The sequence below is a fragment of the Eretmochelys imbricata genome, chromosome 3 (assembly GCF_965152235.1).
Source record: "Eretmochelys imbricata isolate rEreImb1 chromosome 3, rEreImb1.hap1, whole genome shotgun sequence".
Taxonomy (NCBI): domain Eukaryota; kingdom Metazoa; phylum Chordata; order Testudines; family Cheloniidae; genus Eretmochelys; species Eretmochelys imbricata.
The window spans coordinates 181,536,722-181,554,642 of NC_135574.1; the positions used below are offsets into that span (position 1 = coordinate 181,536,722).

The window sequence follows — 17,921 nt, forward strand, 5'->3', positions numbered from 1 at the left end:
GAAAGTCATGCAATTCTGCAGACATTATTTTGTAAAAAGAAAAATATCAATCATTTTGCAAAAATCATTTAGCAAAACACTAAAAAATTGTGTGTAGCATTTTTCATCTATTCATGGGATTTCATACCCCTGGGAATTTAGATGTTTTTTGTCATTTAGGGGAAAAGGGGAACGACACTGCACATTATTTGCAGTGATGCAAACAGCCACTTTCATGCAAAAATTCACATTGTGAATTTTGAACAAGCTAGAGAAGGAGGACATTTGCAAATGCCCCCTAGTCTAATCAATTATAAGTACAGAGGTGGGAGCCAGCCTGATGTTGTTCCCATTGCTCTGGAGGAGCAAGCCTGCCAACTGCCAGCTCCGAGACTTGGGAAGGAGGACTCAAAAGGTGCTGTAACACCCCCAGTCTCCTATGGTATCCTGTGTCTAGCCCTTAGAGCTTTGTTTGGTGAAATCAGTGTTTGCCCATCATACTTTAGAACATTGATGCTTTTTATTAATAAGAACAGATTACTCTTCTGCTTTTTGCCAGTCTACTTTTTGCCACCACTGTCATCTGCCACCACTAAGGATTCTAAAAATTAATACTGGCCACTCCAGGCTTGTATGAAACTCCCAAGGTTACAGCTTCTCTCTGACCTTCGATGGGTAGATGCTGCCACCAACAAATGCAAACAAAACCCATTTTGAGAACCCAGAAAGGCACTCTTGGGAATTCCTTCCTGTGGGGTACCCTCAAGCCCTTTCACCCCCCTCCAGGGAAGAACTGAGAAAGAAAAAACAAAGGAAATCAGCTGTTGCCACCAGCTATTTAAACAACATATGTACAAAGCTCTTAGGGACACAAAAATCCAATCCTGTTCTTAAAAAAGGTAAATTTTATTAAAAACAGAAAGAAAGGAAATACATCTGGAACTTAGGCTTTTTGCTAGATCCAAAAAAAAAAAAAAAAAAAAAACCTATTACAAAAATTAAGCATCAAGACAGCTCTCTTGAGGTTCAGCTTAAAGATTACAAGCAAAACAAAAGCACCTGAGGTTAACACAGAGGAGTCCACAAGCCAATAAGAAATAAAAGAAATAACCCTAATTGCATCTTCCTAGACTTTCCCTGACTTACTTACATATCTGGTGTATCAGATAAGCAATCTCTAGGTATGATCTGATGGTTTTTCATACCTGGCTTAAAGCTTCCTACATCATAGTTCAGCCCGGATCCTGCTCTGCCTCTCCTCTCTCCGGAGAACAACAACAAACAGACAAAGGGAAAGTTATTTTCCCCCAAATTTAAGTTCTAGCCCTCCCATTGGCTCTTTTCGTCAGGTGCCCATTCCCTTCTTTTTACCTATGGGCTTTTTTAACTCTTTACAGGTAAAGCAAGTAGAGAACAGCTACCAAGAGGGATTTTATAGCCAACTGTCTGGTTGTATAAAAGGAAGCTATCCCCCTCCTTCATTTATCACATTTTCTTCAGTTATTTTATTTTCATCTTACAGGACAATAATATTGTAAACATTAATAGAAGAAATCATGAATATTGTGTATACACTTGTCTTGTGTATATCCATGTCTTGAAACATCACTTCCCAATAGAGTGAGCATGAGAAAAGACTTTTCATATGGGGGTAGACTAGTTTAAATTAATACAGATGTACTTGTTTGACCTATTCCAGGTTAAATACAAATGTAGAGAACCTTTTCCAAATGGGATGTCATTTAGGGCTGATATTACTGCTATATCACTTCTATGTCTTTCTCAGCAGACTGCCTTATTGTGTGGAAGGTTATAAACACCAGAGAGAAGCTAACTGAAGAATAGGATTGATTAATGTGACATATTTTCACAACTGTTTCAACAGCCAGTCATAGAGTTCAGTTGCATACACAGTAAATTAAATTTAAATTACAGAGTCTTGGCTAGAAAATTTCTCTGTTAATCCAGTCCCAAAAATGAAATTTGATTTTTTTTCCACATGAACTCTTTCCTGATTTTTCATACCTTGTTGTTTCTGCCAGCGTTCCTATTGGTTTGGCTTATTTTATTCCACATTTTAAAAAAATAAAAATATATCTGATATATCAATTTTCAGTGAAGTAGTTTACTTCTTAGAAGTGTAATGTGTCAAACAGTAACTTAAAAAAAAAGCACAGTAAACATTGAACAATTATTTCTTCTGTAGATATTACATGAACTGTGTGTTTAGGGAAAAATCTGTATTTGCAATAGCTAATTAAGATGACAGCCGCATCTATTTGTGGGTTTTCTCAATCTGTTATTTATATCTTGGTTCTTTGTCTATACTTCTTTTCTTGTTAAGTCAAAGCAGCCCTCTATGTCTAAAAATCAGTTGTAACTAATTTTCATTGGACTGATGCAAAAGTATTTTAATCTGCTTTCAAAGGGGAAAAAATGATGTGATAGTGTGAACAGATCTGATAACAAAGAACTGGGGAAAAGGAGAGACATACAATTAAAAGAGGTTTAATTCCCAGTCCTACATCTGAAATTATGTTTTCCCCTGGTCTCTGGTCTATAGTCACTGAGTTCCTGCCTCTCATCCTGTTTTCCAACCCCTCAACCAGCTTCAATGACATGCCATCCATAACCATTACCACATAGATTCCAAGGCCAGAAGGGACCATTGTGATCATCTAGGCTTACCACCTGTACAACACAGGCCAGAGAACCTGCCAGAATAATTCCTCAAGTTCCTCTAGTTCAGTGGTCTCAAACACGCAGCCTGTGGGCCTCATGCAGCCCGTGGAGTTATTTTCTGCGGCCACCAAGCTCCTCTCACCCACTCCGCCCCCCAGCATGCCGCCCCGCTCCTCTGCCTACCTCCAGGCGCTTCCTGCCACCAAACAGCTGTTCGGTGGCGCTTAGTGCTTTCCAAGAGGGAGGGGGAAGGAGCAGGGAGCCGTGCGCTCAGGGAGGAGGCAGAGAAGAGGCGGGGAAGGGGCGGGTATTTGGGGAAGGGGTTGGAATAGGGGCAGGGAGGGGGCGGAGTTGGGGTGGGGATTTTGGGGAAAGGGTTGGCATAGAGGCGGGGAAAGGTTGGGAAGAGGTGGGGTGGGGCAGGGCCTCATGGAACGGGTGGAGTGGGGGCTGGGCCAGGGGCAGCGGGGCGGGGGCTTTTTTATCTTTATATGAAAAGGTGTCAGTGATGCGGCCCCCAGTCCAATGTAATAGTCCTCATGTGGCCCTCGTCATGATTTGAGTTTGAGATCCCTGCTCTAGTTCCATCCTCGAATATGGCTCCTGTTCTCAGATCCTGGTTCGGGAGCAGGGGTGGACCACTGCCTGCTGCCAGAAGTAATCAGCATCCAAGTTCCTCCCTGCGAAGTAGCAGTTTCCTCCTCTCCTGGTGGTGTTACTGCACTACACTCCAGCTGGATTTTGTCCTCAAACTTTGAGGTCTCCATATGCATGTTTTCAATGAACTCTTCCTGTGCACGGATGCTCCTCAGCCTAGCCACCCCCTCCTGTAGCTCTCCTACCTACCTCCTGAGAAATCCTTCAGTAGGCACCTCTCACACTGATGTTTCCCCCAGTGTTGCTTTCCACAATGGGGTAATGCAGGCCACAGTCTCTGCATATCCACACCAGGACCTGGGTAAGGCATCCACAGACACGTTTTCTCTCTGGACACAGGGGCAGTTGGAGGAGTCAGGAGCCATGTTGATACTGGTGACACAGCCTTTCCAAACCATGCTGCTGTTAGTCTTTTTTACTCCTACAAACTCCCTCTCACACTCCCCTGTTTGATGCCCCCTGTTTACTGTATAAATAACTTCATATTCTTACTTCATCCCCAGTTGTTTTCTGCAATCTAATGTTAGCCAAGTATTACCAGAAAAGAGTCTCATGTCATCAGTATCCAATGGCCAGATCCCATGAGACTTCTTGATATTTATCTACTGCTGTAGAGTCTGTTATTGCGTCTAATGCCACAAGTAAGCCAAAATTATTTGAGCTGGAAAGACTGGCCAGCAGCTTCCTTTGAAACAATCACCATCCCCTTCCACAAGCAAGATTGCAGCTGGGTGACATTTTGTATTTCCACTGTGATGACTAAGAGCCAATTCCTCTAACCTTTATTGTTGCAAGCAGCTCTTACTCATGTGGGCAATCATGTTCACTTCAGAGAGACTACTCATGTGAGTAGGTAAGGGTCAGAGCCTAAATGTGGTGTTATTTCTCAACTTCCAGCCTTTACAATGTGTGATTTTTGCCCATGTCAAGGTTCCTCCCCCACTCTGAACTCTAGGGTACAGATGTGGGGACCTGCATGAAAAACCTCCTAAGCTTATCTTTACCAGCTTAGGTCAAAACTTCCCCGAGGTACAAAATATTCCACCCGTTGTCCTTGGACTGGCCGCTACCACCACCAAACTAATACTGGTTACTGGGGAAGAGCTGTTTGGACGGTGTCCTTCCCCCCAAAATACTTCCCAAAACCTTGCACCCCACTTCCTGGACAAGGTTTGGTAAAAAGCCTCACCAATTTGCCTAGGTGACTACAGACCCAGACCCTTGGATCTTAAGAACAATGAACAATCCTCCCAACACTTGCACCCCCCCTTTCCGGGGAAATGTTGGATAAAAAGCCTCACCAATTTGCCTAGGTGACTACAGACCCAGACCCTTGGATCTTAAGAACAATGAACAATCCTCCCAACACTTGCACCCCCCCTTTCCAGGGAAATGTTGGATAAAAAGCCTCACCAATTTGCATAGGTGACCACAGACCCAAACCCTTGGATCTGAGAACAATGAAAAAGCATTCAGTTTCTTACAAGAAGACTTTTAATAAAAATAGAAGTAAATAGAAATAAAGAAATCCCCCCTGTAAAATCAGGATGGTAGATAGCTTACAGGGTAATTAGATTCAAAAACATAGAGAACCCCTCTAGGCAAAACCTTAAGTTACAAAAAAGATACACAGACAGAAATAGTTATTCTATTCAGCACAATCCTTTTCTCAGCCATTTAAAGAAATCATAATCTAACACATACCTAGCTAGATTACTTACTAAAAGTTCTAAGACTCCATTCCTGGTCTATCCCTGGCAGAAACCAGCATATAGACAAACACACAGACCCTTTGTTTCTCTCCCTCCTCCAGCTTTTGAAAGTATCTTGTCTCCTCATTGGTCATTTTGGTCAGGTGCCAGCGAGGTTACCTTTAGCTTCTTAACCCTTTACAGGTGAGAGGAGCTTTCCCCTGGCCAGGAGGGATTTCAAAGGGGTTTACCCTTCCCTTTATATTTATGACAGCCCATTTTTATATAGGTCTGATATTTATGAACTTTTCTGACCATCTTTTTTTTAAACGTCACAAATGTCCAACTTTTTAAATAGCCGGACATCACAAAATAAATTCTGTCTTAAACATTGCACAGTCATTTAAGTTGAACTCTCCTAAAAATATGGTAATGCACAAAGAAAAAATAATAATGAAATCAGGGTCAGCCTTTCAGGATGTACGCCTGCCATTTAAAACCAAAAATCTCTTACAACTAGATTATCACTGTTAAAATGAATTGAACAATTCACCCAAGAGACATTCTAATCCGATTTCATATTATGATAACACCAGATTTTATGTTATCCTGTTAGACACTCACTGCAAATGTGGGGGGGGGGGGGAGATTTTGCTCTGATTTTAAAATCCTTGTTTAATGAAAAGGCTTGGTGCAGCTGTCCTGTTAATTGGTAATATTTATCATGGGTGGTAACAACAAGTGCAATTCATTTTGGAAAACTAATTTATTTGAATGCTCTTGTCTACATTAAAATCACCAGAAAAAGGCAATTTACAGTAAGTTTAATGTAGACCTTTTACACTCCCTGATCTTATTTATCTGGACCTCTTAGCAGTCTTAGAACTCTAGAGCTAAATCCTACTGCCTTTATCTAGGCAGTAATTGAAGTATTGAAGTAAATGGGAGGTTTGTCAGAGAAAGGACTATTATTTTGCTCATAATATTTTATTTTTATATATATTCTTCATATTTTATATTATTAGAGCTAATGTTTAATCCATTTTAAAAATGCCTTCAGCACTTAGACAGCATTCATGGCTAACTTTGGTCAGTGCCACTCCACTTAGCTTTCACTCTTTCCTTGCCCTCTGTTTGTAAACAATGTTGGGTTTTTGGGTTTTGGTTTTAGTTTGTTTGTTTTTGTGACACATAATTAATTGATATTTAAACTGCAAATATTTTGGAAATGTTTTTCATGGAAGAAAACAATTTTCATATCATCTGCCCCTTCCACCTTCAGTCCAATCCTGGTATATGATTGAGTGCTTTTAAACCACCATTGTTACAAAATCAGTTTTAGACTTATCATTGACTTGAATATTCAGCAGTTCTAGTGAGGCCTTTCTTGGCATATATGCTGGCTTGCATGTTGTATCACAATTTTTTAAAAGAAAACCGAGCCTTCATTTATTTATGTACAGTAGAATCAAGAACACCTCTTTGTGCTCATAGATGGACTCCTTAAGTAGCCAAGAGCTGGAATTTTCATAGATCTCTATTAAATACACTCAGTAGTTCTCTCTTCATATATAAGGTTCCAACTACATTAGAAAACCACTTTTATCCCTTGTAAGTAAACATGCAGAAAAAAATCCTCATTCTTTCAGATGCAGAAGGAATAAGATCCCATTGACAGTTTAGAATTCTTTCTGATAATTTCAAGTGCATTGCAAACTACAGAAGAGCAGAGTTAAGATCACCTAAGAACATTTAACTCTGCCCTTGCAGCTCTCCCCTCAGAACAACCAGAGACAATTTTATCCATCCATCACACACTTTCATATGAGTCATACAGTGGTTGTTCAGATTATGACCTTCTTTAGCGACATGCATAGTCCATGCCGAAAGACATTCTTTAACAATTCCTGATTATACCAATAGAATAGTGGAGAATCTCATTTCCTGCTATGCATTAAGATTCCATGTCCTGCTACTTGTACAAATGTTACATTGTTGAATCAAAATAATACATAGAAACTTCGTAGGCATGCAACTTATGGGTCTTAGCTAGAAAGAGCAAAGGTTAGAGTGGTGACAAAGTGTCATACCACAGACATAACTTTTCAATTGGCCATCTGCAGACTGCACAAAGAGAATGTCTTCAGTGTTACAAGTAGATGGAAAGATGAGACTATGTGGACACAGCTAAGAGTGTTTGATTGACTCATGCTGATTTTCCATGTTTTTTGAGTTTTGTTTGTTTCTTAAAGCAGTAGCTTAACTTTTTATTTCCACATTTTTAAGGATGGTTGGTTGGTTTTCAGCTGCAGAGTCTTCTTAGGCCATTTTTCAAAAATGGAGGGAGGTATTAATGTGCAGCCTTCAGTTGTCTCAGTAAATGTTTTGTTTTGTTTTTTGCCTGGGAATGTATTAGGATATTTGTAGCTACCTTTTGGCTACAGTTCCAATTTTTTCTATATGGTATACAAAAAAAGGTTACGTGTCTTTTTGTCTCTCTCTCTCTCTTCGTATATCTTCCAGTTTCTTTGCCAATCTCATAGATTTACAATGTGGTTTTCCCTGAGGAAGGGTGGTTCTGTGGTTTAGGCACTGGACTATGATGTATTCCATCAACTTCTTGTATGACTTTGGGTCAGTCACTTAATCTTCCTGTGCCTCAGTCCTCCACCTGTAAAATGGGGATAATAGCACTTCCCTACCTCATGAGCATGTTGTAAGCATATGCTCCTTAATATTTGTGAGGCACATCAAAGAATAAGCCTATTTTAATAAACATTCTTAGCTGTAAAACTTCAACTAGAAGAAGAATAAACAACATTGCCAAACATCTGTAGAGAAATAAAAATGTTGCATCAAAGTGATATTCCTCATAGGTTTAAAAGCTGAACATGGAACAGATTTCCTCCCTTTATTCATTGGAAAAGGTGCTTAATTGTAAGATATCACACTGATGAATATATTTTGCATCTCACAGTTTGGATAAGTACCATATAGGACCATAGGAATGACTATATTCCAGCTGCATCCTGAGGTCCATGTAGTGTATCATATCTCCAGCCTTGGCTAGTACCAAGTGTTTCATGGGAAGGTACAAGTAACATTGAAATGGACAATTATGGATTAACTTGATGATGGAGAAAGTTCCTTCTTAACAACATCACTAAGGGTATGTCTACACTGCAGTTAGACACCCACAGCTCACCCGTGCCAGCTGACTTGGACTTGCAGGTAGGGTGACCAGACAGCAAGTATGAAAAATTGGGATGGGGGTGGGGAGGTAATTGGCACCTATACAAAACAAAGCTCCAAATATAAGACTGTCCCTATAAAATTGGGACATCTGGTCACCCTACTGGCAGGGCTTGAGCTAAGTGTCTGTTTAATTGCAGTGTAAATGTTTGGTCTTGGGATTGTGTCCAGCTTGAGCCCAAACATCTACACCACTATTAAACAGCCCTGCAAGCCAAAGCCCGAGTCAGCTTTCAAATGTCCATTGCGGGTTTTTAACTGCAGTATAGACATACCCTAAGTGTTTGACTTACGTAGATGCCACTTATTTAGTTCTTCTATTTCTAATGTAATTGTGGATGTTCTCATCGGGTTTATAAATATCTATTAGTGTCTTAATCCAACTAAGATCTGGACACAGTAATTGTACACTATATAAAGACGTATTTCTCTTTATCAGTTTTTAAATGGTTGGCTTTCAGATTCATTGAATGTCCTCTTCTTGTTGTACTATAAGAAGGTAAATAGGAGTACTTCTAAGTACCACTCACTGTTTTGTACACCTCTATCATGTACCCTCTTATTTGTCTCCTCTGCAAATTAAATAGTCCCCCCATTCAGTTTTTTCCTAGGGAAATCTTTAATGCCTCTAATAATTTTGGTCACCCATATTTGGAACCATTCTGTTTCTGCTCTATCCTTTTTGAAATATAGTTATCAGAACTATATACAGAATTCCCTTTTATATAAGAGATTCTAATATTATCAGTGTTATTTTCTAACCCATTCTTCATACATCCTATCATTTTGTTTGCTTTTTAGACCACGACTATACATTGAGCATATGTTTTCATACAGCTGTCTGCAAATGATAGTCAGGTCTTTTTCCTGAGCAGTTGTAAATATTCTGTAGCAGTCGATATGGTACTGTAGCTACTCTTAAGAATGCAAGTATAATTATTGCAGAAAAACTATTGATGCACCTCTGATGTTGTCTGCAACTACAATAAATTTAATATGCTCCGTTTTGGCTGGGATTTATGCCCCCAGTTTTTTCTGTATATATTCATAGTTTATATATTGGACATAGAGAGAAAAGAATAACATCTAAATGCAAGTACTTTGTCCCTCTATGTTCTCTTTCTTGTTAGAACAAAATGGCTGAAGAGAATTGTCATGAAATTTTCAATTGCCTGCTTTTGGTATCTGACAGAATCCTTTGAAAAATGACATGAATGTATAGAAAAGCAGAGCCCCATTGTAATACAAATGGAGAGCATCTTTGTATCATAAAATATTAAGGCTGAAATGCTCAGCTATTTAGGACTTTACATAAATCTGAGTGATGGCAGATATGCTAATGATCATCTGACCATATGCTGGCTCAGTTTAAGTGAATCTACTTGACTTTATTTTCTTTGCAGACCACAGACGACATCCTGGTGGCCTCAGCTGAATGTCCCAGTGATGACGAGGATATTGATCCCTGTGAGCCGAGCTCAGGTGGGTTAGGTTAGTCAACTTTTTTATTCCTTTCTTTTATTTCATATTTGCATGCTGTAGACAATAATCTGAATTGGCAAATCTTTTCTTAAGCAGCGGGTAGAGATTGGATGAGGGGCCTTCTCTTATATACATATAATATAACCAATCCTCTCCATTGGAAAGGAGACAATTTGCAAAGCTAGCAGATTGGAGCAAGTTGTTGGTACTCCTGAGCTGAACACCCTTGCAATGTGGTAAGGACCTGAGACCAGATTCAATAGTACCTTCCAGTGCTTGTGTGTATGCATTTGAATGTATATGTATATATAAAACAAATGGAGTTAAATAATATATTCCCTCTCCAAAAGGAAAAGTATTTACCACAATTTTGAAAGAAACAAACCCCACAATACATTTGTTTTAAAAAGGAATATTATAGCCCATAACCTTAAAAATAACCCAGCTGTCATATTGAAGTAATGTGAACTTTTTCCTTGAATGTGATGGGTGTGAGTTGTTCTTTTATCGTCACTTTTGAATGGGTACCTGATTGTTCAGTATTTGTCACAGCTCTTATTATTAACTAGGACTATGTATTGGTTGCATTTAACTTGTCAGTCACCTTAGATATCTTGGTGATATCTCAGTACTTGCAGTAACATAGTTTAGTTATCTGAAGTAAAATGGGTAAAATTTTATATGTGACTACTGTATGCAGTCTAAGTGCAAACAGAGGAAAGTTGAACAATGGCCTGTATATTAAGGTGCACAACCAAAAGGGGCACTTCATCTTTGGTGCATAAGAGCAACTATATAGGAAACACAATGATTATTTTTCTTCACCCTAGGAGACTTTTATGTCTGGTCAAAAATGAGAGGCCAGATTTGGCCTCAGATGTAGATGTGCATTTTCCATTGTAGTCATATAGAGCCACATGCTCTTGTTCCAGGGAAGTTTCAATAAAGGTGAATGAGGTTGTAGCCTGTGCCTGTCCTAGTGATTGGTTGTTGTAGTCACCTCCTTCCTGGGTAGTCATTGGGAATATGTACCCTATAGAATGACAGACTAGGTCATTAAAGAACTTGTATGTGACAGGTTGGTCTGCTAAGGTTTAAAGTGGGGTAAGACACCCTGGGTCACAGTTCCTGTCCCTTCAAAGGAGTCTGAGTTATGTTAAGGAACACCAGTCTATGGCGAGACAGATGAAATTCCAAGACTAAAGTACTAGTACTTTCCAACTGACTAATGCATCAGCTTGAAAATTCCTGCTCTTTTCAGAACATCATTTTACTTGCAAAGGTGCTATAAATCATGGGCAGGACACAGACATTGAGACTAGGGTTTCTGTACACTTCAGAATGAAAATAAATTCCCACAATTTATTCTGGTATTTCCTTCTTATTTTCAAATTCTTGAGGATAGGAATTCTGTCATTTGCCCATCATGGATCAACACTGTATAACATTCTTCTATTTTGTGGCTCTGAGCTCATCCCTAGCCAGCTGCTAAATTAGGTCCATGCAATTAGGCAGTACTATCCCATTAGCAAATTCAAGCCTGGGTGGCCACTCTACTTCTATAATCTAGTGTTAAAACATTTGCGTCCCCCGAAGGAAACAATAGCAGTGAAAATGTATTTACAGTGTCTCAGCCCTACAGCTGAAATTTTACCATCAGTCACTGACAGACCAGACAGACATGTCTCTGAGACTATTTTAATCCAGGGGCACAAGGCTTCAGATCTCACAAATCTTAATGGGCCTGGAGCCTTGCACACTCATTTACCTGGTGGGGGTAGGGGAGGCATGAGTGAAATAGAGCTTTGTGACAAGTTATCATTTCTATCCTAATTCTGGCCCAGAAGTGAATACAAATATTGGTGTTTGTACACAGCCTTGCTGATAGCTTTATGTCCATTAGCTTTTCTATTTCTTCTGATCAATCATCATCAAACGATGCTATTCATTTTCTGTTTGTTTAAGAATGCTGTGACAATGGACAGGGACCAAGCTCAGCTAAAGTGTACTGACTGAGCCATATGAGGATGTTTACATAATGTTTGTTCGTAATTTGCCTAGTTCAAGCCAAAGCTCTTAGTTCCACTCATGTACACATCTTTTTTTAAAAGCTCATTGAATAAATGCTGTAACAGCATGGTCTTTCTAGAACTAGGAGAGATCCATACAAAAAACCAAAACAAAAAACCCTTTAATGCTAAGGTCTACAAATTGAATGATAAAACCTTCTATAAATGAAAAGGAAATGGTAACAGCCTGCTCTATGTACAGTTGATGGTTATTATAAACATATTGATTGCGCTAAATTATTGGTTAACTAGATTTATTTTTAAACTGGGGCTTCATCTCCTGAGAGAAATGTGTTGCAGAGTTGAGGGCTGCTAGCTAGCCCTGGTGTATCACCATCAGCTTTGCTTTCTGTGCACCTGTCTTCTAAATAACAAATGTGAGTATGCAACTTGCAACAAATTTTATATGGGATATAAAAATGTAGCATGGATTAGGAGCTGCTAAACTGCAATCCCATAAACATGTCTAGAACATAAAGTCACAAAAATTATAATTGCAGATTTCACTGTGGAGTACAAACTGCTAAATGTGCCATAATTGGATGAAGTCATAACAAATTTATTAGTATGCAAAACTTAGTGATCATATTTTATTTCCATTATGTTTAGCGAGGAAAGGCAAAATGTTATGTTTTCTACAATATATTCTCACCCCATTCCCCTCTGCAAATCATTACTTACCTCAAATAATAATAATAATAATATAATAATAATATCCTCTAAATTTCCCTGATTGCTTCATCCAATAAATGAAGACACAAAGCATAAAACACTTTACCATTTTGTTTTGTATGCAAGTTGGCAAAAATTTTGTTTCCTAGAAACCTGTCCAAAAAAGAAGGCCCAGAATAGTCTGCTAATTCCTCCTGATGAGCTGTGAAGCTGATGGCTGGCAAATCTTCACTTTGCACATTAAAGGCTTTGTTCTACTTTCTCCCAGGTGCTCTGCAGACCACAGCTTTCTATAGAGTTTCAGTTAGGAATAGCACCACGCAGCTCATTTGATCCAATTATAATGGGCTGGAATTTAGTGTGCAGCTACTGAAGTTTAAAAAAAAAAAATGTAGAGGTGAATATATGCCCAAAATGGGTCAAATAAAAGCAAAGCCACTGTAGCTAATCGAAGTATTGGAGCAGATGAGCAGAGTTAAAAATATTGGGCTCAGTTCTAAATTAGGTCATAGAATCATAGTCTGTCACGGTTGGAAGGGATCTCTGGAGGTCATCTAGTCCAACCCCCTGCTCAAAGCAGGACTAATCATCAACTAAATCATCCCAGCCAGGGCTTTGTCAAGCCTGACCTTAAAAACCTCTAAGGAAGGAGATTCCACCACCTCCCTAGGTAACCCATTCCAGTGCTTCACCACCCTCCTAGTAAATAGTTTTTCCTAATTTCCAACCTAGACCTCCCCCACTGCAACTTGAGACCATTACTCCTCATTCCGTCATCTGGTACCATTGAGAATAGTCTAGATCCATCCTCTTTGGAACCCCCTTTCAGGTAGTTGAAAGCAGCTATCAAATCCCCCCTCATTCTTCTCTTCTGCAGACTGAATAATCCCAGTTCCCTCAGCGTCTCCTCATAAATCATGTGCTCCAGTCCCCTAATCATTTTTGTTGCCCTTTGCTCGATTCTTTCCAATTTTTCCACATCCTTCTTATAGTACTCCAGATGAGGCCTCACCAATGCCGAATAGAGGGGAATGATCATGTCCCTCGATCTGCTGGAAATGCTTCTACTTATACAGCCCAAAATGCCGTTAGCCTTCTTCGCAACAAGGGCACACTGTTGACTCATATCCAGCTTCTCGTCCACTGTAACCCCTAGGGCCTTTTCTGCGGAACTGCTGCCTAGCCACTCGGTCCCTAGTTTGTAGCAGTGCATGGGATTCTTCCGTCGTATGTGCAGGACTCTGCACGTGTCCTTGTTGAACCTCATCAGGTTTCTTTTGGCTCAATCCTCCAATTTGTCTAGGTCACTCTGGACCCTATCCCTACCCTCCAGCATATCATCTCTCCCCGCAGCCTAGTGTCATCTGCAAATTTGTGAGAGTGCAATCCATCCCATCATCCAGATCATTAATGATCATTAATTAGCACAAATAGGCTTCTCTTTAGGTTTACACAGGTAAGTCTTGCCTTTCCTCCATTTTTGTTTTCAACACCCTTGTTCCTTTTTTGGAAACTGAAGAAAATATCTTCTTTTTTAATGAATACTTCCCCATTTGCCCTCTCCTCCAGGTCCTGGCTCAGTGGAGTGGTAGATCTGGATCTATCTTGTTTTGTAAGTGTTCACTAACATAGATCATCAGCTAGTTTTTAGGGCCCCTTTTCAACACTGATTCCTTGTTCTAACAGAAGAACAGGATTAGTGATTTGCATGTTACCATGCGAGGATCTAACATGTGGACATAGATACCAGGGACTCAATCCTGCAAGGTGCTGAGCACTCTGGCCTGAATCTAGCAAAGTACTTAAGTGTGTGCTTACTTTCATGCATCTTGGCTCGTGTGTTCAGCACCTTGTAGGACGTAGACTCAGGAGTGAAAGATATGCAGGCAGTGGATTGTCAGACATCAAACGTGGAAGCACTACTATTTCCAGCTGGTCTACCAACTTATTTCAGTGAATCCAGGTAGCTCTCATGGTAAAGTCTTTGTCTTGGAGGCAGAATAGTGTGTGTGGTATGCAGTGCACATCCGTTACTCCTACCTGCCTACATTTCCCCGGCAGGTCAGTTAAATAGGATAAGAGATGGATTAAAATGCGTCTGAGGACAGAATTTGTGGGCTTGGTTTTCCTCTTGCACATAGTCGTTTTACACCTCTGTAACACCACTAACCTCATTGACATTTTAAGCCTGCTAAGTAATGTTGGATCAGGATCAATGGAAATCACTTGAAGTCCTGAATTATACTCCATGCAAGCCCACTGACTTTGGTGGAGCTTCCGTGTGTAATTTAGGGCAGAATTTTGCTGTGCAGTACTTGCTGGAGTTGGGCGTTACCAAGGTCCTTTTGCAATATATACCCATGACAGGCGCACATTTAATAATGATTATTTATTATTTGTATTGTGGTGGTGCCTGCCTAGTGGTTCCAGTCATGGATCAGGGCCCCATTGTGCTAGGAACTCTATACGCACACACACATACACCAAAAAGATGGTCTCTGTCCAGAATTGTTTACAACCCAAGTAATTTGTACCATTCCCATAAATTCTCCACAGATTAGACAAAAGCTTTATTCTGCCTTTCTGACAGTTTATACAAATCAGCCGTATTATAAATAGTGAATCAGCACAAATGGACACATTAGACAATGGTGCTGAAGGAGTTAATTCTTGCCCTTCCATGAAAGAAGGCTCTATTTCTTTTTTAAAACCATGGAAAATAACATATTTCTGTGACTCAGGTGTGAGGGAATTCAAAGTCAGAGCTGTTATAGATTGTGCTGTTATCTAGGATATCTCGATTGGAATATGGATGGAGCCCTTGATTCAGACAAAGGAGCAAACCATGCTTCCCACTCCATAGCTCCAACCCTGGAAATCACATAAGCAGGTGTTCAGCTGGAATCATGTGTGTAAGTCTCACTGACTTACTTCAATGGAACTTAAGTATGTGCTTTAGTGCTTTCCTGAATCAGGGCTCTTGAGCATAAAGTGTCCTACACACAGCAAATGAATACGATTCCTCTTGTTCTTTAGGAACAGGAGTGATTTTAGAAGCCCTCACAGCCCCTGCATAATATGAAAAAATGGGAGTTACATGAGGCAGGCACTGAGTGTGTTCGAGTCTGGGAGCGTATTCCAGCCTTGAGGATGTGGTAGGGCTGTCATTCTGTAACCAGCAAGGAGGGAGGTTTCTGCCCTGCAGAGATGACCAGGACCCAGTCCTGTTACTTGGGCAATGTACTAGGAAGAAGATTTGGCTCAAAGTCCAGTAAGGGGTTGATATATAATACCCATTTTCTGGAAGGTGTATTGTTCCTATGCTTCCTCTAGAAAACATCACCCCTTTCTCAGAAAACACTGCCATCAGCCCATAGGCAGCTGCTCTGCCATCCTCCTCATCCTAACAATTGTTGAGGTGGTGGGGATTTTAAATAAAATCATTAAAATTCATAATTTGAAACAGAAAAAGAAAAAAAAACAGGAGGAAGGAGATGCTACAGAGAGACGTCCAGAATTCTTTACTAATACTACCCTTAAAATGTAGAGAAACAATAATAAAACAAAAAGGCAGAGAGCAACTTAATTCATTTAAAGTATATGAGGCAGAGAGCTTTGAGCCATAAAAGATAGAATTGTTATCTTGAGAGAAAGAGAAACAAGTCTGATGCAAAGCACAGCAATTATTGAATGAAGCACAGCATCGATCTAAAAGCAAATGATCACTACCACCTGCCTGTGAATACATGACCATGGTCTCTTAGAGGAAGCAATTTCACTTTGCATCAGGTAATAAAATGATCTGTATCACAATATATGGTGCTTGCACAACTAAAATATGAGAGTGGGGATTGTGTCATTAAAAACCTTTTGTAATTATTTATTATTAACCAATACATGTATGTACCTGTATCTTCATAGCATTCAGAGTCAGATGCATTCATCATTCATGGAATAGGACAGTAGGAATTACTTGTCTTTACTATCCAGGTGTCATCTAGAATTAAAATCTACAGGATTTATTTCTAAGAAAGAGGATAATTGGTATTTATTTTTATTTAATTTCATTTCTGCATTATCTGGAGGGGGTTTGTTAACATATTTTAAATAGATAGCATTGCACAGGCTTTAAGGTCATGGTAAATTATGTAAAATCCATCTCTCTATCAATCTATCTCTTTTTATCTTATTTACCTTTGTTTGTAATAGCACATTTGTGACTGAGTGAGAGGTCTCAGTCCAGTTAATCTTGACCATTATTGGGACATGGAAACTTGTCCATGCTCTGGCATCTTTGTTGGCCATCTCAGCAACAGGTCAGTGATCTCCAGTGAAGAATGATCTATACTTTCACTCCTGAAAAGGTAGGGTGATCCTTCCAGGTCAGGAAGGAGGCACATTAGTAGGGGAGCATAAGGAAACATACATTGCCATTGTCCAGGGAACTACATGAATCTGCAGATAAACAGAGAAATTCAGTCTTCCAGTACTTTTCATAAATGCTAAATGCACTCATGTGACAATGATCTCCTAGGTCTGTAATTATCTCAGATGTTGTGTAAAACACAGAAGTCACTGTGGGTCAGATCCTTAATCTTGACACAAATAAACCTTCCATTGATTCAGTGGAGTTTTGTCTGATTAAATAAAGGGGGGAGAGGGAAAGGAGTTTGCTTTAGTATGGCCTATGAATCTGATCCAATCCCATAACAATCGATGGAATGTGTCCGATTGACTTCCATGGGAATTAGATCTGGCTCTGTGTAAGGACTGCAAGATCTGGCCCTTATTAGAAATCAAACAAAAGCTAGAAATTATGTTTTCTATTTGTAGGGTTGGTCCTTTAAAATTATTGTAACTTCTGTTCTCTTGAATCAAACTGTAGAGTGTTTAGTTTGTTAGGTCTAAATAACTGAATTGCTGCAGCGTCTTTGAAATTAAATGATGCATTACTAGAGGCTTAGGCACATAGAATATTAATGCAGACATATTGTTTCCCTCAAGCAACACTTTGATATTACTCCTAAAGCTCATTGGCTATGTCTAATGCATATATTTTCTTATATACTGGATTGCTTGGCCCAAACGATCTCTTGGCAGCAGTGAAACAATGTTGTTGTTACCCTGTAATGTGTATGTGTATCTGTTTGTGAAATGAAACCTTTCCCCGTTCCCATCATTTGTTATTTCCTATGCTTTGACTGATGTGTTAATACAAGAATTAGAATGCTTTGTCAGTTAGTATTGCAAAGTTTATAGCTGAGGTACTGGGCCTGAATTGTTACCACTCTGCACAATTTCCATGCCAAGGTATCTCCACTAGCACAAAGCTAGAGTAATGCAGTGGTGAATCAGAGCCATTAAGCATTCATAATAAATTAGAAGATTGGGCCAAAAGAAATCTGATGAGGTTCAACAAAGACAAGTGCAGAGTCCT

At 39.6% G+C, this 17,921-nt stretch overlaps 1 protein-coding gene across 27 annotated transcripts in view; it reads left to right on the top strand.

The window, feature by feature from the left end:
* Nucleotides 1–17,921, top strand: part of NRXN1 (neurexin 1) — a 1,233,750-nt gene that overhangs the window by 1,203,594 nt on the left and 12,235 nt on the right. For 14 of the 27 annotated variants that reach the window (XM_077811984.1, XM_077811986.1, XM_077812000.1 and 11 more), the window contains one exon: nucleotides 9,665–9,743. In XM_077811984.1, the coding sequence (XP_077668110.1) occupies nucleotides 9,665–9,743 (79 nt within the window). Of the gene's footprint in view, nucleotides 1–9,664; nucleotides 9,753–17,921 lie in introns of all 27 variants that reach the window. The other 13 variants (XM_077811988.1, XM_077811990.1, XM_077811991.1 and 10 more) reach the window with 1 other exon arrangement.